Source organism: Meleagris gallopavo, chromosome 2 (assembly GCF_000146605.3).
Source record: "Meleagris gallopavo isolate NT-WF06-2002-E0010 breed Aviagen turkey brand Nicholas breeding stock chromosome 2, Turkey_5.1, whole genome shotgun sequence".
Classification (NCBI taxonomy): domain Eukaryota; kingdom Metazoa; phylum Chordata; class Aves; order Galliformes; family Phasianidae; genus Meleagris; species Meleagris gallopavo.
In genome coordinates, this window is record NC_015012.2 from 19,694,007 (window position 1) to 19,716,524 (window position 22,518).

A 22,518-nucleotide genomic window follows, 5' to 3' on the forward strand; every position below is an offset into this window, starting at 1 on the left:
TTCAATAATTGTGAAAACTTGGCATTTCAAATGTCTTTCTAATCTTCCAAAGTATATCAGTTGTTTATAGCACCATACAGAAATTTGAAATCACTCCAATTTCTCGTAATTATGTTTTTCCAGTTAATGTGCATATCCACCACACTAAGAAAAAAAATATCTTAATAGCTTCAGAGTAATAGTATAAACCCAGATATTTCATCAGAAAAACACCAAAGCCACAATTAGGAGAAAGAATGGGCTTCTTTTCCAATGTTATAGAAAGATTCTCAAGGTGTAGATAAGGCAGACAAAAAGAACTGCAGTCTAATGTAGATGTGCTCTGCATGCCCTTTGCAAGAAAAACAAAGAAACAAACAAAAAATCTTTGAAAAGCCATGCAGGAGGAAACAAGAGAAGATCCAGGAACCTCTGCCAGTCATTCTGAAGGGATGGCATATGGCTTAGCTTGTTCTCTTGGAGTAATAGATTTTTCAGCTTCTCAGCCGAACTGAAAAACAAGTAATTGACAGCATGGGAAGATGAATAGAGAGGAAAAAATGTTTGAATTCAAACAAGAGTAAAAATCAGTTTCATTTTTCTTCAACAAAAACTAGAAATTGACAGTTTGTTTTATACCAGCTGAAATGACACGTTTGTTCCCTTAAACTAGTGTATTGTACTTTTCTCGTAGAGCAGGCTAAGCACCTACACTGAGGTACTGCTGCTGGGCTAACAAGGGATAATTTGCTAAATGGTGGCAATTCACTTCTTTGATCATATGACTCTGTACTCCAAAAGCGGTGCTTAGTAACTGTTAGCCCTCCAAAATAAAGAAATAAAAGCAGCCTGATTCTCAGTTATAAGGTCGCTCCTCTTCCCCAAAGTAGCAATTGCAACACTTGAATTGACTGAAGAGAATTTTGATTTTTAACTAAGGACTGTAATGTGTATCCTCCAGTTGCGATCTGCAGGTGGATCTTTTTCGGCTTATATTTAAATGGTTTTAGTTTCCAAAAGAGGCAGTAGGCAAAACCTCCAGAGGAGCTTGCTTTTAAAATTGCATATGATGAATGTCTCTTTGAAGTTGTCTTACACTGGTGTATTTCAGATAATCACTGGTTCTTCTGTGTCACAACAGGGATATTCACTGTCGATACGCCTTTGGAATACAACGTTTTACTGAATGCAAGCAGTCCCACTCTGCTAGTGAAGCCAGCAGGTCGGGCACATTTTGCTTTTGTGGATGGCCTAGATCCCTTCACCCTGTATGAGATAAGAATACAAGCATGCCAGAATGGTAAGAGATTTTTTTAAAAGACTCACCTCTGTGACTGGTAGGAAATGGAGATTTGCCAGACAGATTCAACTCAGCAGAACAGATAAAATCTTATTTCTACATCAGAGTGAAATGTTTACCTAGTAAAAAGAAAGCCTAGCACTGAATGTAGCATTAAATATTTCTACATGTTATATCATGAATAATTTACATGGAGATTTAAAAAATGAGTTTTATCCGCTATGTGCCATTTTATTACAAATTCTTCACAAATAGCTTAACAGTTTTTGAAAATGTGCACACAGAACAAAATGGGTTCTGCAGCTGTTCACCTGGAAGATATTGTAATCATAAAAACACTATGGAAGAGCCTGAAGATTACAAAATTTCTTAAACTTAGTAGAAAATTTCAGAATCCTATTCAAATGTTTCTACAGTGATACCTTGGAACCAATTATCTTCACACCTGTATTGGGGAAAGTCAGGAGAAATTCACTGATGAAGTTGCACTTATTTAAATGAGTGTTTAATAATGAAAGTGGGTGAAATGAGGCAGCATTTCATCAGGAGCTTTTTGCCTTGAGATTCATCTCCTTTTATTGTATTCTCTATTATTTCTGGTAGCCTACTTTAGAAATGCTCAGTCCTGAACTACACCTCAAAGAAAAAATTGATGCTAACGGAAGAAAAAAAGGAGATTCTGTCACTGTCATGCTAATTTGTTACTGAAATCCCACTTGGCTCCTCCTCAAATTTCTCTTAAAAATTTTCATTATTTTAAGCTTCTATCACTGATGTTTATCTTACTGGCCTGGGGACGTTGTTGCACATTATAAAGACCATTAGGAGATCCCAAAGAGTTTTGTGGGAGCAGAATAACAGTTGTGATTAGACTGTGTTTGAAACAACACTAAATAATTTAACTTGGAAAACAAGCCCCAACCAGTGATTATTTAAATACATTTTGTTTTCTACTTTATCACATCTCATAAAGTCTGCTCTTGGTTTTTGCTTCCTTGGATGATTTACTGTCTTCACCATGTAAATGTTGACCTCTATAGAGTTTACTTGGAGAACACATGTATTTTCCTGTATTTTCAACTTTTAAAATGACTTGTTTTGTTGAGGAAGAAACTCTCATCTCCAAACGAATTTCTGGGTTTTGTAGGTGGATGTGGAGTGAGTGGTTGCACATATTCAAGAACTGTTGAAGCACCTCCTCTAGAATTGAGCCCACCTACCGTTAAAGCAATGGGATCTGCACTCATAGAAGTGAAATGGGCCCCACCTAAGAAACCAAATGGCATCATTACCAACTACTTTATTCACAGGTAAATGCTCAGATTCTATAGCCATACTGAACTGCTTGATTCCTTGATACATTAGGAGGTAAAAAGAAATATGGAAGTACACGATAAAGTTTTTCTCCTTTCCTTTCAAACGTTGTGTTAAGATGCTATGTATGGATGGACATATTGAGAATAAAAACTGAGAGAAGAATCACATTCCAGATCTTCAAATAACAAGAAGCAGATGAAAATACATTTTCAAATATTTGAAAGGACAGACAAAAATTGTAATATAGCTGCTCCTGTTGTGGTTACTTACATCAGTAGGTACATTCTTCAGCCCACTGATAGTCAGTTTGAGAAATGTGGAATGGAAACAGGAGTAACTCTCTATTCTTGAAATTTTCAAACCCAAAAATGATATTTGGATTCCTAACACAGAACAATTTTCTAAGAGGAATTATGTTCCTGTTGTTAAGTAAGTAAGTAATCTGGAGTGTGATTATAGCACAGTTTCATTCTATAAAATCTTCCAATTAAATTACAGCTCGTTATGTTCCTTGATGTTCATTCTCAGCTGTCTGGGTGGCTGACTATCATTCTCACTCCCTTAGAGGGGCTTCATAAGCTCTGTGTGAAGATTTTTCTACATAGATACTCGTGCTTAGGGAAGTATCAAAGTAGCAGAGCGCTGTGCCCATTGATCCTTTAAAACCTTCCTGAAGAGATCCTTCTAGAATAGCTTTAGAAAGTCAGAGGACATAAAACTCAAGCCACGTGTTGGACAGAGATTAAAACTCTGAAGTTCCTGTTTTTTTCCAACTACAAATATATATGGTGAGCGCATGCTGGGCTGAACCAAATACAGAGTTTGGGATGTTTTACTATATTAGAGCTCCAACTGAGAAGATGGAGAACCAAATTTCCTTTTTGAATCTGCAGTGTTTATTAATATAAATTCACTTTCATGTTAAGTGCATTAGCAGTCTCTAAAAATTCCCACTCTCTTAAAATATCCTTTTGTTTGCTATTCTTTAATTGTCTGACCAAAAAATACCAAGTTTCTCTCTTGTAAAAAGAGAAACAAAGTGTGTGTTATAGTCTAAGACATGTCCTCAGTCTGTTGGTTTTGTAAATAAAGCTGATGATTACTGCTGCTATTCCATGGCAGCCATAGAACGGGAAAACAGGAAATATAATGCAGAAAGCCTGCTTCAATGAAAAATACTGTAAATTGAATTTGACAGCATTTGATGGCATTTGATTATTCTAGTCACAGCCAAACAATGATATAAAGAGTAATATGAAACAGAATGTGTTACTGCCTAGCAGACTCAAAAGCAATAAACCTTCCTGCAATGTGACACAATCACTTCACAATCATAATTGTAGCCTGTTTGATACCTCTGAGTACAGCAGAAGGGCACTGACTGACATAGATACATTTTGTTTTTTATTTAAAGTGAAATGAAAATGGCGCACTGGGGCTCCAGATACAATCGTTATATTCACCTACATAGGCATGAATCACTTGGCAGTTATTTCAGCTGAAGTTTAAATGTGCTTAGACAACAACAATATCAAATCTTTCTCAGATAGCTGCAAAAAAATCAGAAATGGGATGTAAGCACATAGTTCTTTTTCATTTTGTAGCCACACATAGCCTTACTTTGTTATAGCAGCAAGGCTGCATTATTTCCATGGGAAGTTATGGCATGTATTTTCTTCTTCATCATGTACCTTTTTCTTACTGCATCCCCACCAACATAAATTCATTAAACCTGGAACGTTTGGGGAGTTAGAGTGTGTTTGCGGGCAAATCTTTGCATTAAAATGACAAGACTCGTGCTTGCTTCTCAAATTGTAAAATCACTGGTGTGTTTGCAGCCATTTTGTTAGAAACTGAAAATTAAAATGCTAGTCTAAGATAATAGAGACCGTGATGTTTTATTTTTTATTTGTATAACAATCTTAAACACAGATCTGAAGCTTATAAAGTTTTCCAGCAAGGACCGTGGCTTAGAAGAGACTGGGAATGATAAGATGTGGTCCATGAGACAATCCCCCATTCTACTCCTCTTTCAGTTCATCATTATATAACATCCTTGTGCTCTGAAAAAAAATAGTATTATGGAAATAATACAAATAAGATACAGGTAACATCAGCTAATGGAGCGGCTCTCTACTGACCACCAGCATGTCATGTAGGATGTATGAGGTGACTCAGTATTGCCTGTAAAATTATAAGGAGTTGGGTTCATATCTGGCTTAAAGGAGTTTCTGAATTTTGTGCTTAAGTCTCTCAGCATCAAGTTCTGCAAGATTATGTTATTTAATACAAATATGTGAGTCTGTAATCTAGCTCTCATTAGCTGAGCAATTCTGACGCAGAAAAAGCAGGCAATTTTAGACAGAGGAGATGTCTCCATGGCTGTTGATTGTTCTGACTTGCACTATAGGGGCTTCTAAGCTGATTCTGTATGAACACTTCACTGCTTACGCTTATAGTCTTAAATGTGAACTACACCAGAGACAAGGCATACAGATCTAACCATTATGGGTATGGATATAAGAACTATTGAAGAGGTTTATTCATACCTGCAATTGGCAAAATACCTAATCTAACTAACTGAGCATTGCATGCAGTTTCCTTTGGTTAATTATATTAACAATTGTAAATAGAAAAAGAAAAATGTAAAAATATACAAACAACAATAGTATAGACTTGTAACCAAACGGCAAGTAAGGCTGCTTTGTTTAGTTGGATATGAAATTGCAGAGGGGGATTATTGTTGATGTTGCATTATTCTTCCCCAAAATGATTTGAAAGTGTTTTACCCCAGGGCCAACAAAGCACCAAAAACACGTACTTTTGTTGCACAATGACAGATAGATATGTGGGTAAGAATTCTGGATTGACCTCAGGGGTTCACAGAGTATCCCTTCTACATAAGGCAGCTGAGGAGTCAGAGTTGCAGTTAGCATTGCAGCCCTCTGCATATAGCTCTATTAGACATCTGTCACAAAGAAGATTATATTTTCCTCTTCATGTCATCTTGCTCCAATTGGTTGTGGGGCAGGGAGAATTTTGCCCTTATAAAAATAACTGTATCTGAGCATCTTTAAAACGAATGTAAGCAGCAAATCAGACTATGTAGATTAAGAGACAGCTTCCAGCTCTTGGAAATGTTATTCTCCTTTGCAGCTCATTGTACATAAGAAACACTTCCAGTTAAATGAGCAGTTGAATCTTAAATCTTAAGACGATTGAAATGATTACAGACTGTTCAACCACTTCTGTTCAAAGTTTATTCATACATGAAGATATTCTGGTCTTTAGCATCACAGATGGAACCATTTACCTAACCATAAGTTTCATTCATTAAATATTCAACAGTAATAAGATCTAAATACTTAACCAGACTACATTGTACAGATTTGCTTGTGGATGAGATTACAGTTGGTGGCAAATTTGATCTTCCAGTGTGAAAAACTGTTTATCACAGACTTTGGAAAATTTATAAAACATAAATATATGCATTCATTTAAGTGCTACAGCGCTTGGCCAGACAAGACAGGTATTAAATGCAATTTTATTGCACTATAACATGCTCTCTATTATCGACAGAGATCTTTAGGCATGTTTTTTGAATACAGAGGGAGAGGATTATACATTTAGTTGTGGGAAAAAGGCGTAGTAGTGATTCAGCATTCAGAATTGTGTCTTACATTAAGTCAGTGAGCAAGATCCCAGGGATAGTTCTGCACTGGGCTTGTACTAAAAATATTTGATGGAATTTTGGGCTCAAAAAGAAATTTTGTACCCCATTCTATTTCATTGTGTTGCAAGAGAGAATTGCTAGGGAATCTTTCCGGTCTGTTCTACTTGACATTCTTCAACCACTTCTGCCAACCAGTTCTCAGTATCAACACATCTTATAATTTGCACCTTTTACCACACAAGAGATCTCTTACCTCAAAACTCCTGTTCTGAGGTAGACACTCTACACAGTGCCCATACGGCCTTATGTCAGAATTAGGCAAAAATTTTCTTGTTTCATGTAAGAAAACAATGTGCTCATACATGCCTTATATATGTATATGCACAAAGAATGAATAAACTTTATATTTTTCACATTTTCATTTCTGTATGTAGATATGTATTATTACAAAGCAGCTAAGATTATCCATTTTTAAAAACAGTTGCATTATGTATTTTTCAAGTAGTACCTAGCAGTGCTCTAGAAATATAAAAGCCAACAGAATTCTGCAAAATGCAAGTTTTCTCTTGCCAAAAAAATATTCTTCAGCTTCTGTGTGTGTGTAGTGATGATGACACCTGGTAGACAGACAAACCAATTTTATTTCTGCAAATTTGCCCTACTTGCAATAAATATGGCAGATAATGTAATTTGTTTTTTGTTTTTGGCAAGAAGGGTGAAAGTGCTTTTATGTTTTGCAAAGGCCAAGGTTCTTGTGAAGAGTAAGAAAAATACTTAAATTCATGTGCAGTACAGCACAGCCGTCACTGAGATTTATCACAGTGTTTAAATGTAACCAACTTAATTTCACACAAACATTTTTATGCCAAGTGAAAGAATTGATTTGATAACTCGGTTTTGAAGATGAGTGCTTTCCTTTTTACATCTGTTGTAAATAATGTATTAGAAGAGGCCACATTAGAAAAGGGGTGAGGCTCATCTGTAATCATCTCTGATACCCAGAATATCTCCAGGTTCAACACAAGCAGATATGTGGTAGGGATGTGTGCGATATATACAAATATATGTGGCTATGTATACATCTATATATAAATAAACAAAAGGTAAGTAAAAAAAAAAAAATAATCCATAGCCAAAAGCCTATACAGTTAATTGTCTTCATATATCTTACTTTGTATTTTTGAACAAGTTTGTATTTTTGAAACAAAAACAGCACTGGAAAAATATAACGTTTATTATAAAAAGAACTCTTATATTTTAATGAGTTTCTGTGATAGGGCTGCAAATTCTGATGAGTTGTTTATGCACAAGGGATTGCTTATTCGACCTGCAAGTGTAAATGGGATGTTTACTGTGAACAAACTAGAATTTAAGTGTTCAACTTTGGTTTTGAGGCCATTTTAGAATATTTATTCCTTATTCCCTAGGTAACATTTTGCTATAATAATTTAGGGTTAATTTTCCATAAGTGAGCAATCCTAAAGCACGTACCTCCAGTAATGTTTTAATTTTGAGAAATGTTGAAAAAAATTGCACCTATATTATAATCTAAGTCTTTACTTTTCAGCTAAAATAGATTTCAAATTTCACATTCTAAAATTTTTAAATTCTTGTATCTGATGTATTCTATCCTGGAAGAACAATGTGCCATCAGATAATGCAAATCTGATATACCATGGAGCGTGACAGCACACCTGTTTGTGGTATCCTTCTCAATGAAGGAGAATAATGATTAAATAATTGCCAAATATTCTTTTTCACACCTGAGCATCTAACACAGGTTCACAGAAATACTTGCAGAGATGAGTAAGCAGTTCCTTGCATGTGTGTAATGGATAAAAATACGTTCTGTACTTTTGTGAGCTGCAGGCTGAACTTTGAAATTCAGTATCTGCTACCATGTGACTGTTAAAAGTTATTTTCAATTTTAAATGAATTGTCTTTGATTTCATTTCAGACGTCCTGTGGGCAGTCAAGAAGACCTGCTTTTGTTCATCTGGGCTGAGGGAGCTTTGGAATTTATTGATGCATCCGATGCTCTACAGCCTTTTACTCTCTATGAGTATCGTGTCAGAGCTCAAAATGCTGTGGGATCAGTGGATAGCCTGTGGGCTTCAACCCAAACTCTCGAGGCTTCCCCATGGGGCATGGCAGCCCCATGGGCACAAGCAACAAGTGCATATTCAGTACGGTTGAACTGGACCCAGCCTGTGTTTCCCAATGGTGTAATAACTCTGTATCGAGTCGTCTATCAAGAAAAGCGCAGTGATCCAACATTCAGCATCCCGGCTGTTACAGCACTAACTGTGACGGTAAGAACTGACCAAGAAAATCAGGCTTCTTGGGTTGTTTTTGTGCTGTTTTGATCTCTGTGGCATTTTAAAATCTCATTTTACATGGATTTGGAAAGTGGAGTTTCCCAGTTGCCAGTAGTTTGTTGTTACAAATTTTGGGATTAGTCTACTGAAGACTGAAACATTTCATATTAATATCTAATCTTCAGTAGATTCAAGTCAGTTGCTCAAAAGCATACACAGCTCATGCCTGGCGGACACGCATCTAACTTTACCTTACTCAGAAAATTCTGTCTTCAGATTTTTATCCAGTTGTCTAAATAGTTCCAGAACATTTGCATGAAGATCAAAAACAGTCCTCCTTGTATGTAATGCCAGTTTTTTAAATTCAGTTGGAATCATAAACTGAGTTCATTAGTAATTAAGTAGTTTATATATGCAAAGCATTTGCTCACATACACTTTTGTAAAGATTCCCCTCTTAATTCATCAGTAACGAAAGCAGATCTATTACTTTCATTACACTTACTTACAATAAAACGTTACTTTTGCACTGCTAAGATATCTTTCCCTTTGAGGGACTTTGCAAACATGACTATCTGTATTACTTTTCTATTCAGTATGTGGAGGGATACTAGGGAAAAGGTATGACAACAGTGGGTAAATTAGTGAAGGAAGTGGTTGTGTTTTGTGCAGTTGCCACTACCGCTCCTATCTATATACGATATCCCAGTCTTCCTACGGAAAGACAGCACCTAGACAAGTGATAGAACTGTACTGCTGTATAGGATAGCTGCTGTATTTGGCAGCCTCCTGAAAATAAGGTTTTATAAAATGCTTAAGGTGGTTTTAACGAGGTTGGGTTTCCACAGCCGTGCTACCTCAACTCCATAAACCTAGGATTTTGCCTAAATTAAATTCACAGTCCATGTTCTTACTGGATAATGCTGAAAAGCCACTGAACTTTTAATTAAGCAATTAATTAGTGTTCTGTTTGACAATCATGCAGGATCGTAAAGTACAATCTCTGGAATACCCAGTAGTAACCTTGAAGTAACAACCTTAGACAAATCTTGACAAGAAAATACGGAAGAAGTTTCCAGTTCAGGAATCTCATGTATTCTTCGAAGTACAAATGTATTAAGTTTGTAATGTGTCCTTCTGAAACAGAAGACAGATCCTGAAGAGAATGCTCAGAATATGTTCTTTGTGCACCTGAAAGCCTGAACTTACATTTCCATTATGCAGTGTGGTAGCTTTTAAAAAGTAGATTGGAATTCTAAAGTTATTGAATTTCAGTAGGATTGTTGTATTTCACTCCTTTAACTTGTTTTTAAAAAATAATCACAATCATAATTGTGATGAAACACCTACGATTTTAAAACCAGCAAAATGGTAGGACTTCTCCTAACACTCTACTTCAGCAGCATGCAGTGTGTTGCTGAGCATCAAAATTGACCTGGTCAGTTATGCATTGCAATGTCTTCTAAGCATGCCAACAACAACACAAAACGTCCAAGATGGTTGTAGTGTGGGTAATAAAACCTACCAAAACGACCCTTTAAATAATGTTGCCACAGACTGTTTCTTTAACAGCATCAGTTAAAGGTCTTTTAAATTAACAACCTATTATTTACTGAATTAGTATTTTCCTGGCTCCAAAATCCTTTTCTTTCCCCAAACACCATTCTGAATCAAAATTACGATCTGGCAGCATATGCATTGCTACACTACTAGCGCTGTGGTGGAGCTGACTTGCATGTTTTTTGTACTGTGTTTTGTCATGAATTTTATGAAATATTTATGGTCACTGAAAGTAATGCCTCCTAGTTATTTCCATGGAAACTACTACGGATACAGAGAACACAATAACACTGTTTGATAGAGCAAATTCTCAACTACAAAGCTCCATTTTCAACAGTCACCACCATTAGCTGTGCATTTTCACTAGATGACAAGATCCTGCATGCTGTGCTAGTAAAAATCTGCACGGCCATCCAGAACGTGGCTTGTGTTTCATGTTGTTGACACCACTGCTGAAATACACTACTCACCACCTCATAGTGCTCACATTCACTGTTTGGTCTCTATAAGTGCTCAGCAAGCATTGATGAATGTCAGTGAGTGCCATATTTTCTGCGTGGAGCAATTCAGCAACACACCTCTGCTTCATATGCACTTCTGTGTCAGATGCAGCTGTGTCAGACTGCCCCTCTGCTGCCATCTGTCACATGCCAGCAAAATATAAGGGAATGTTGAGGAGAATGTTCTACTGCCATGCCACCAGTATCCACCTCTGACACTGTGGGCCAACATAATAAAATAGGAGGTATTACATTTGGATCAGCCCTTGTAGTTTTTGCCAGTTTTTTTATTTTATTTTATTTTATTTTATTTTATTTTATTTTTAAATATTAGGTTACCTTCTGGGGAGAAATCTTTCTACACAGCCCTTCCATCAGTTGCACTCACTTTAAGCTGTTGCAATTGCATTAACTCAGTGGAGTTACGGCTGATTTATACTGAAAAGCTGAGAACTGAATCCTCCCTCTTCTGTTCTGAATAAAGCGGAACAGCTAAAGCTTTGAATCAAAGTTATTGACACAGTGCATAGAGTCCTGTTATCAAAGATATCTTCTGGAGGTCAGGTCAATTATCCCAACAGGCAAAAACCTAGACAGCAACTTTCAAAGTTATAGTCCCTTTAAAACAGAGTTTTATCGTGAAATTGCTGAAATACCCTTAACTGTAGCTTTGTGAATGAGACACTTTAATTAAAATGTAATTTTATTGAAGGAACTAGCATTTCAATGATTAAACTTCTGCCCCTTTAAAATATAGCTTTCAGGGGTACTAGGCTAAATCATTTAATCTCCTAAAGCATCTCTATTGGAGCTCCCTCGTGGGATATGCCATTAGTCATTCTCTCACACAAGCTTCCATGTTACAAGCAAGACTTAAAGTATTAAGCGAGCAATGAGTTCGGTCCTTTATTTAATCTGTTAGACTCCATTTTTATCTCATTAGATTATTCCAGAAAAAAAAAGCATTGCTAGAATCACATTAGCCAATCCCACCCTCCCTCTTATTGGCCATATCCTGGTTGTCTGCAACAAGATGTAAAGCTTGACTGACGTCCAAACACCATCCTGAGGGCACTGAAGGATACATATAATTGCTAATGCCATTGCAGGCCATTCTAATGGGGCAGTTTCTTTTCTGCCCGTTTCCAAGGCAAATGGGGAGCATCTTCTGTGTTTCCAAATCATTTGATAGTTTTATGCAGGCTACTTTCCTGTTTCTTCTCCAGAGAAGGTGTATTAATTGTATTTGAACTGATGTGTCAAAGTTGTAGCTGTCCAGTATTGGTAAGGTTATCAGTGACCCCTTGAAATTCAGCACTGCCTGTGGAGATAAAAATGAGATCTCCACTCTGCTACTATGCGCATGTATGAGGATTCCCCTGCAGCATCAGTCGCTGATGCTGTACATGTCAGCCTTACCGAGGGTTTGCTGTTAAAAAGTAAACTTCCCTGGCTTGTTTGGCCAGGAGTATACTGATGGATGGTAGCTGACAGCAAGATAAAATGACGTTCTGGTTTATGTGCAGAACAAAGTCAAGTCAAGACTGGTTACAGCAGTGCAAGCTGCTTCTACTTTGTTTTCCACTTTGTTTTAACCCTCTAAAGGGAGAAGTGTCTTGTTGACAACACTAATGTCAGACAGATGTGCTTATAGAGGAATGGATTGACATTAAGTTCTCATTTACAGAAACCTGCGTAAAATGACCAGATTGACAAGCAGACTGCTTCTCTTGTGAGCACAGGGCTTAAGCTTGTGAATGTAGGAATCACAGCTGATTTCATTGTAAAGCCAGTATCAGCAAACAGCAGCAAAGTGTCAGAGTTGTTTAGCTATTGTATGCCAAACGTTGCTATGAGATAAAAACATGGGTGAGTTTGGACTTTTGCTCAGTAGATGTATCGCAGATATGTAACACTGTCCTCCTTGTATCAAGTAGTTGGTTGCTTATTGTGAATAAGAGAATTCAAACTGGCCAAGAAGATGAGTAAAAAGTGTAATATGGAGCTGCTAAGAGTGCTTGGATAAGGACGAGAGGAAGCAAAAAGCACCTAGAAGCAAGGGTTGTACAGAAAAACCCTGCCTGCATTCAGCAGTGACCCCTGTTGTTGTTCTGCAGAATTAAGGCTTCTGCATGCCAAGCCTGCCTTCTTTCAGGATGCAGTAGAGAGGTGTGAGCATTACAAGGCCTTCTTCCTTGGGAATCTGTGCCTACCTAGAAGCATAGGTCTTTTATGTTGTGTTTTGCAGTGTGAAGCCTTCAGGCCAGATTTTTCCTACTAAGTTTTTTTTGGCATAGCTATGTCAGCTTGGAGTGTAAAAAATTAACATGTCTCTTAGCTGATATCACTGCACTGGCAAAGCCCTTGGTTTGGATGCAGCTATGCTAACAGTTGAGAACATATGTTGGCTTACTTACATTATGTGGGGAGATGGTATATAACTACACTGGCCAAGCTCCTCTTGGCAGATGCTTCATCTCTGGTAGGGAAATCTGTAGACATATTGCAGAATAGCCATAATAATAGACGCTTTGGTAGGAAAATAAGGCTTTGGCTTGCGTGATTATGCTTTTATATCCAGACACTAATTTGTACATTGGATATATAACTAGAATAAAGAAATAATGACTGTTTACTGTAAAACTTTATATATAATATGTTGTTATCAGAAAAAAAATCTAAACACACCAATACTGCCATTTACACAAGCCTTCTAAGCAGGATTAGAGACCTCTTGAATCTTGCATCCAGAGTTAGTTCCTTTCTATTCATCACTTTCAGAAGTACTTAATATATCTGAATTTAATCTTTCATTTCTGTTTCCTCTTATAGACCGTTGACCACTTGACAATGTTGGATGTATCACTTTAATAATAGCATTATTCAGTAGTGCAACATGTAGGACTGCACATTACAGCTTCCCTATATAAGATGAAATGTAGACCACAGCTGCCAGAATAAGAAAAATATGCCAAAGAGTAGGAGTGGTGAATTGTACATACCTGTTTCAGATGCCTGAGAAACTGACTGAATTGTAAGAAAGCAAGATGAGGGTAAATGGAGGAGTCCCTGCACAAGCCATAAATTCAGAAGATACACTACAAGCTGTGAACAGCAGCGGAGGGCAAAAGTTAATTGGGCTCCGTACTGCTGTTAGGGAGAGGAAAGTAGCCACAACCAGAAGCAAGATGGCTGCTCCAGCAATGCCCTAGTACAGCCAAAAGATCATCTCTTTAACTCTGCAAGGGCTTCTGGGTTAGGGGGAAATCATACACAGGTGACTAATTTTTTTATGGTTCACAGCCGATCAAAGTGAAATTCAGCAGCTGTTCAGGACAAGTGACCACTCTAACGGCTGTAATATAACCTGCTAAATAGAGAGGGAATTGCATGAGAGCAAGAGGTTAGCTGTGATTATCGGCAGGTGAGTGCTTTATTGAAGTTGAAAGACCATTAACATTGATGGAGTAATTATTTCAACTTGAAAGTAATTACCTTGATGGGTGATAACTTCTCCAGTGTTCCCAGATTTGATTGGACCAAACAATTGTGAACTCTTGAAGCCTAGAAAAATATTACAACAATACTGCAATGTTTAAATTACTGAAACCACTGTTAGAGTATTTTAATTATGCTTAACAGTGAAAAGATTTTAACTTGCAACAACTGGTGACCTCTCATGTATAGAGACATTTGCTTTCTAATTCCAATGAAATGACCCACACCTACCACGTGTGTGCTATATGTGATAGGTTTGCAAATGAATCATGTGATTTAAATGCAATTTTTAAGATTCAGAGCCTCGTTAGCACAGTTTCAGGAAGGGCTCGTACTGGAATTGCAGTAATTGTTTTATTTGCCAGGAAAGCCTGTCTTCAGACTAAAGTCTGTTAAGCTTACTCGGGATGAATACAGGACGAGTGCTCCTTCACATTGAAGGCTAGTTAAAAAAAAAAAAGAAAGAAGCGTGAGAGGCAATCTGTGTCTCACAGACTCTGTTGTTTCCATGCTGCTGCAGAATATGCTGGATTTGGCACTACAGCTCTGTTTAAATAAGCATTTGGATTGGCGCTACGATGCCCCTCCAGAAACTGATTAAGTGCTTCAGTAAGCCCCACCTATCAAGACAGACATGTAGAATTGCCTAATTAGAGCAGAAAGGACAAAATGGATTGTTGCACAACTTCAATGATTTTGAAGTACTACGGTAATAGAACTGGATGAGAAAGTGAGAAAGGAAGAGCGAGAGACTCCAGCTCCAGCCCACTTCTATTTATACCGTAGTCGCTGTAACCAAGGCTACATCAGCATCTCCCTGGATGCTTTCAGTAGCCACAGAAACATAACTTTACACCCTGGGGAGCTCTGCCAAGAATTAAGGAATCGTTGCTAGTTAGGATGTGGGGCAGTAGGGAAAGGTTTACTTGACATCTGTGAGGTCTGAATATGTGAAGGTTACAGTAAAGGAGTTTATTTCGTTACTTATTTTCTTCAATATTTTCTCCCTTATTCAGTGTGAAATGTGAAGTTAACATAACGTTGCCCTTTGAAAAAATTTTAGACCAGAAGTAAGACTGGTGATAGAATTGTGTTTGTCCATGTCTAATCACACAACCCACGGGATTGTGACTAACATGACTCAAATAGACAAGTGGAGTAGATTTTTGTGAGTAATACAGGACTGGCAGATTCCACATCTCATAACAGGTTTCCTTGATTTGTCCAAACCGTAGATGTTATCATGTGTTTTCATGCCAGTACTTTCTAACATAATAATAATGAAAAAAAAAAAGAACAGTATTTTGATAGTTTCTTTCAGAAGTTATAGTTATTTCACAATCTTTGTACCTTTTCTGTTTTTCTTCCTGCTGCTTCAAACATACTCTCAGTTATTATTTAATTTTTCCTTGACAGCCTGGTCTATGAAGTAAGGCTTCCTTTCTGAAAGAAAGAATCATAAGTTCCTTAGCTTTTTTCTTGATATAAGTGATATTTTTTCTTTTTCTTCTTAATTTAAAGACTGATTCAGTCAGTCCAGTTACTGCCGTGTTGCTCAGAGACTCCATTTAATATCAGATTGGTGTTTAACACCTCTTACTTCCCCAGGTTTGGGCTTATCAGAGTGGCATATCGGGTTCTCTGATATGGCTGAGGAACTGCAAGGTGAACCTGTGGAACTGTGTGCCGGTGGGCATAAGTAAGAGCAGTGTAAAGGCTGCTCAAATAGCAACATCTGCCAGTGAAGCTCCTGAAGTCACTTTCAGCTGCAGAGAAAGTCAATTGATTAGAGCAGAATGTCTGGATCAATAGGTAATTTTTTTCTACAAAGAAATTACTTCTCTTTTTGGAAATATCTGGCATATTTTATCCTTGGATTTCTCCTTGTGGAGGATCCAGTTTTTACCCATTCTATAATTATTTTTTGCTGAGACACTTGTAGTATCTAGTCTTCCAAGAGATGTTTACAGTGTCTAACTTCAGGCATCTAACCTAGACTAGGGCACGAACTTCCTCTACAAACCATGAAGCCTCCAGAACAGCTGAGGCACCATCAGGCTGCAGCTGTTTGCATTACACTGCTTTCCTCTAGTGCGCTTGTGTTCCACCACTGTCAGATTAAAGAAGGTGGTTGATTTTAAACTGATTAATCAGCTGTTTTTTCCTAATGGGATTATATAGGTAGACAGATCTAAAAGATGGCACCTTCCAACAGAAGATGGTACCGGGTAGCAGTCTGGAAGTGGTAACCTCTTTTTTGTGCAGCTTTGTCATAAGAAAGTAGGCAACTCCATGACAAATGTCATGCCTAAGCACAGAATTCCTAAAATGGGACTGTGTTTATGCTACATATTCTGTTTCTCTATATATGCTTTTATACATGCTTTCAATTTATGCTTTTTTTCTGTGATGTATTTCCATAACACTTGCATTTGACTTGAGAAAACAGGAACAAGTTAATCAGGTGCTGCAGAAAAACACCTTTGGTGGGGTGTTTTCTAATTTGTAAAAACAAAACAAAGACTTCCACAAACTTTCACCTGTTAAAGTATGATTTGATAAGAAGATGTAAGGGGCATTCTTCCCTTTGTGCCATACTGTGTTTGACTGCACTAAGTCTGCTTTAAAAATAAGATTTTGGTAAGCTGTAGATGCTTTTTTCATATATTACTAAGATATAAAAATAGAGGAGGAAATTTGCTGGGTAATATGTACAGCTGTTTTTTCCAATTAGATATGTGTCTAAAAATGCTTAATTGGATTTGACTACATTTTAATTCACATTTAACCAACATTCCTAAGTGTTAAGTTATCAGGCAATTCCAAGATAACTCTCTTTGTTTGTAAAGTCATAGGGCAGCTTCCTAAAATCCCCAGGGTCATGTCCAACAGCTACAGATACAGGACTTCTTCAGCAGAAAATTAGAAAGGTTTCTCCCCGCCCCCATTGCATTTCCTGCCCTGCTACCCTCCACAGATAACATTTTTTTCTTCAAATTGGCCTAGCAGTGTTATGTTACATGGTTATAATTGATGCAAAATTTTCACAAGTATTGTATAATTTAATAAATACAGAATCTTACCCCTTTTAAAAAACGTGTATAAAAGCAAGAGCCAATCGTATAACTCAAGGGATTGGTAATATAATATAGAGCCTTGTACCACTAGGGACTCCATTTGAATCTAATCCAGGTCTACAGTCACCAAAGTCATTCTCATCAAACAGCCGTTGGGTGTCCTACACAAGATAAGTTTAGTATTCTCAGCTGACCTCCTGTCCTTTCTCTTTACTGCTCCCTTTTGAATCCATTCCCATCACTCAGCTTCACAGCCTCGTTCAAGCTGGTCTCCCCTATGCTTGTCACAGTTTCCCATTTTCTGCCTGCCAAGTGACCTCGCTCTCTCTTCCTTTCAGTTTGCAAAAAGCACTGGAATGCATGTATAATCTTGCCGTGCTCAATTTTTTTTTTTAGGGGGCGAGACCCTAATTCCTGAGCAGTGCTAAAACATGAGTTTATCAACAGAAAGCTCTTTGGGAGTGGGAATGTGTGTCTGTCTGTTAATTTACAGCACTATATAAATATTATTTTTGAGACTATAATAGCAATTATGGTGAATAGGGGCCAGATGGCCTCTGCTTCTAGAAAGCAGAATTGCAGTGTATTTTTAATGGACTTAAATGTTACTTTTTGACAGGAAGCTAACATTAAATTCTGTGGTATAGGTGCTTGTCAGGTGAGTGTGGTTCTCAGTTTTGTTTTTTGTTAAAGTAATTACTAGTGTCATGCCTGGATACTTTTGCCCACTAAAGCCTTGTTCTGTGGTGGGTTCTTTGTTGTTGCTTGCTTTTTTTTTTTTTAAGGATGGTTATTGATCTCTTGCTGAGCTGAGATTTCAGTTTTATGCCAGATAGTTTGATTAATGGGTTGGATTCTGTAAGTGGACTGAATGAGGATAGGAAGCGCAAGCCGCTCATGCCGCCAACCCTAACTCCGTCAAGACGCATAGCTCATTATGAAACAGTTATCAAGTATACATGAAAAATTAATTGGGCTCAGTTTGATTCTGAAAAGGATCAGCTTTCTACTTGGCGGTCCCCCCAATCTTTCCAGATGTTGCACGCTAGCCCCTCGAGAAGCAGCAAAGGGAGATGTATTAATACATTGTATTGATTAGATCAAGACCCCTGACAGTTATTTGTAGAGATACCATCTGGCTGCTGTTCGAATTCCTTCACCAAAAACAGGACGTGACATGTTATTAATCTCAACTCTCTAAGTATAGACAGTTGCCTTTTCTGCTAAACCGCATTTTACCATTCCGTAGGAGATGGAGGCAGACCTGAAGGGTGCTGAAATTAAGGTTATTACACAAATTGAGCCATATGGTCCAAATATTTCAGCAAGAAAATTGCCAGGCAATAAAAATTGCTCCTGCCTTCCTAATGGTGTAAATTACAGTTTAACCATGGCTCTAATGATGTCCTTCTGCCGCGCTTAACTACTGTTACATGAAGGACATTGTTTTAAAAATATAAAAAACAAGTAAATGCCAGCAGCGTGTTTTACAATCTGTTAGTGTGTCATTAAGAACACTGTCAGAATTACATAAACATAATGGCAGGCAACCTAGCATACAAAAGAACGAGTATGGAAATAGAAAGTGTCTTGAAAACTCCTTTAGCTCTGTAATGTCAAGAGCCCTTTCCCTTCTGGAACTTTTCCAGTTTGGGAAAACGTGGCTGGTTATTTATTCCAGTTCTCACACCAGCTCCAATGGAAATTTAAAGACAGGAAAAAACACTGAATATTCCAGTGCATTTTGATCAGGCAACAATGGAGGGGTAAAAATTTGCCATCATATCATACTGTAGCTATATGTGAACTTAACAAGTTAGGAAAAACAAAATAAAAAGAGAGGCTGTCTTCAAGCCAAAGCAGTGTTTTTCTCTTTCGGATCATGATAGGACCACTTATTGTTTTTCAGACTATTTGGAGAATTGCAAAGCACTTACGAATATGGTTTTAGAGCTCAAAAGCTCTGTGAATTTTACTTACAGAGTTAACAATTCTAAAAATTTGTTTATTGAAAATAGCTGTAACATTTATTATTAGAAATGAAGTGAAATTAATTATCCAGTCAGTAGATGTATCGTGGACTGATCTGATGATTTATTGTGCAATGCGGAGATTAAAGAATAAACAAATAAGGTGAATAATTAGCCTGTGAGATTAATTTTAGAAACAGTCATCCAACTATTCAGTTTATATAAACTCTTGAGATGTCCAAACAGAGATTAAAAATTTCTTAAGTTCATAATAAGTGCTATCCAGAATTTGGAGTTTGACCACCATGGGCAGATTTTTATCATTCATGTGTGGCCAGACCTATTGGTAAAAAAAAAAAACAAAAACCAGCACAGCTATGTTTCCACAGAGGTGTAGGTCCATGGGCAGTGTACTGGAGAGGTCTGTAGAGGTGTGGCAGAAGGGGGACTGCTGGAAAGCAGAGTGTTCTACTCCTGCCTCTCCTGACCTGCATCACATGGGGTCCGCTGGGCAAGCAAAGCTGCTGCTCCCTCTGCCATGCATGTCTGAAGACAGAAACTTCCTATACCCTTGCATGGATGCCCAATTCCCTCTGGTTGAAATGCGTTCATCAGTGTTGAATACACAAGTTCATTATCTCAGACAAATGAAGAAAGAGAGATGGCAAGTTCGCTGGCTTGCTTGGCTAATCAGTGAACGAGCTGACAGGCAGCTCCTGCATCTGTCTTCAAACCTTCTGAGCCATGATTTCTCCAATCATGTGAAGATTTCATTTGTGTGTATGAACACAGAAAAGATGTCAGGGGATTTTTTGTTCTTGATAAATATCAATTAGCCAGAACCAGGTAGTTCATTATATTCAGTACATTCCAAACAGTCTTTGTATCCATCCTCCCAGCTTCTCAGGACCAGCATGATCACAAATGAAAGTACCAAAACATTAGTAACTCTTGGTTGGCTGGATTCCAAAGAATCTGACAGTAAGATGTGAGGACGGTAGCCTGAAGTTGTCCTAAGTACTGCACTTAGCAGCAGCTTGCAAATATGTAATACATCTAAGGGAGTAAGTAACAAAGTCCAGTTGATGAGTTTATCCCATCATAAAGTACAAGCATTGAACTGTGTATCTGGCCAGAGGTGTGGAAGCGCATGACGAATGGGATGTGGAGCATCTAAGTGTATTGTACTCTTCCCACATGCAACCCAAATGGATGGATTTTATTGTTTAACTGTAAAAGCTCTATTGTAATTTTAAATCTGTTTCTATAGCATTAATCAGGTAAAATCTCTCTCTCTCCACTCACATCTGACAGAGTAGATTTGGGGAGCTTGTGCTCACTGAATTATTTTAGGAGTGCTAAAAAAGCAGTGAGTATGGAGGGAAGTTATGTGCTTTAAATGTCTTATATTACTGAGAGCTGGTTAAGTATGCAGGCAGAACCTTAGGAGACAAATACACAATTAAATGTCCACTTATGACAAGTCATGATGGATGCAAAGTTGACGTACAGCACAGGATCCCCTTCTAAGTTCTTTGGCTTTGCAGCTGCAGGATGCCTTCTTTTAAGCTAATCCATGGCTGCCCCCCTTCTTTCTTCATGTAGAACAAGAGCTTTCTAAATGCTTCTGTGCCCACAGAGCACTAATGTAGTAAATAATATTACTTCTGGGGTAAAGTCAAACTGAATGAGACACCTGGAGTGTGTGTTGTATGTGTCAAAAGGTCTCCAAGGAGTCATATCTTCACAATAGAAAGATGAAGAGAGGTCCCAGTGTCTACTTAATCTACTGGGATATACTGCCAATCGTTATTCATTTTGCTTCTGAATTTTTCTCTGAGAATTTTTATATGAAAGTCAATTTGCTGCAGGTTTGAATGCACTGATTCTTTTCTCCCATCCATAGTAAAGTGTTCCTAGCCTGAACCAAATCTCTGTAGTGTGGAAATGCTACTTTGGTAGCTACAGAAAGATACCAAGTTTACAGTTGTCTCACAAAATTACAATTGCCAAATGCACATTTAATATCACACAAGAGTGAGGGAAGTGGATTCCTTCCAGTGTTAAATTTTCTGTATTTTTGCTATAAAGAAAACCTTACTTTTTACTAAAACTTTGCAGAGCACTTCTATTTCAACAGGCTTTAAAAAAGAATTGATGAGAAATGTGGAAGCCATCTTTTCACACTTGAAGTATTAGTCTTGTCATTATGGAATCATAAAATTATTGTTTTCTCCTCAAGGGTTCAAGTCAGATGATAATTTAGATATTCTTTAATGCTAGTCTATACTAGAAATGCTAGACTCAGGATCTACCATCATGAGGTTTGTGCTACAGTTGTAGCTTAAGACAGTGACATATTTAAATGCTGTTCTTAATGTTACTTGAAAGTCTTGGCCTAAAAGGACTGACAAGAGACAGTGAGAGAAAATGAGAAAAACACCCTCTTTTCCACCAAATAATAACGTGGTTTTATCTCTAGCTAGTTTCAAGCTCAGTACAGAGCATCCTTTGAGGACAAACAGAGTTGAGACATGGCTTTAGAAAAGAACATTGCTGTGATGATTTGCAACAGCTCTTCAGTATAATGCATTTTTCTGACTTTCTAGCCATGTGTAGACACATCAAACATTTTCATTCCCTTTGTTAACAAGTTCATATAGTTATATGTATTTTGAAGGCTACTAGTGGAAGTTTTAAACCACAGGACAGGAGCAGAATATATGATGAAGAAGCTTGTGGATGATGGTGGATTGCTCAACAGATGCCATCGTGGAAAAAAAACAGACTTGACATGGGGAAGGTTCATTTAATTTCTTGTCAATTACTAACACAGGAGGATACTGAGAAATAAAAATAAAAATAAAAAGACCTTCCCCCTACTCTGTCCCTTCTTCTCAGGTTCAAATTCATTCCTAGTTCTTTGGCCTGCTGCCCCTCCAAGTTTAGGGGGGAATGAGGAATAGGGCTGCGGACAATTTTATCATAATCTCTCTCTAAATTCTAGAAATTTATGATGGCTAAAGTAGGCTAGTCTGTCTAATCTGTTTTGATAGTGAGGGTTTCTATAGGGCTTTTCAGAACAGAGGCTAAACATAAGTATAGTATTTCCCTTTGGAGGAACTTCTCTCTTTGCACAGGCTATAGAGAGATATGAAGGATGCTAGCTATGCAAGTTTCGTGTTTAAATGTAGAAGTTACAACATATCTGGCCCCAAATTATTAAATTCTAGTAATTTCTTTTTGGATTGCACGTTTATAACACAAACATGCATCTGATCAATATATGATAAGGTGCAACTAGTCGATTTACAAGTTAATATGCCG

General features: G+C 37.5%; 1 protein-coding gene across 1 annotated transcript in view; it reads left to right on the forward strand.

Annotated features, from left to right (window-relative positions):
• The window catches only part of USH2A (usherin), a 395,196-nt gene that overhangs the window by 335,003 nt on the left and 37,675 nt on the right, over nucleotides 1–22,518 (forward strand). Inside the window, 3 exon segments of the mRNA XM_019612664.2 lie at nucleotides 1,121–1,279; nucleotides 2,427–2,589; nucleotides 8,227–8,581. Coding sequence (XP_019468209.1) covers nucleotides 1,121–1,279; nucleotides 2,427–2,589; nucleotides 8,227–8,581 — 677 coding nt within the window.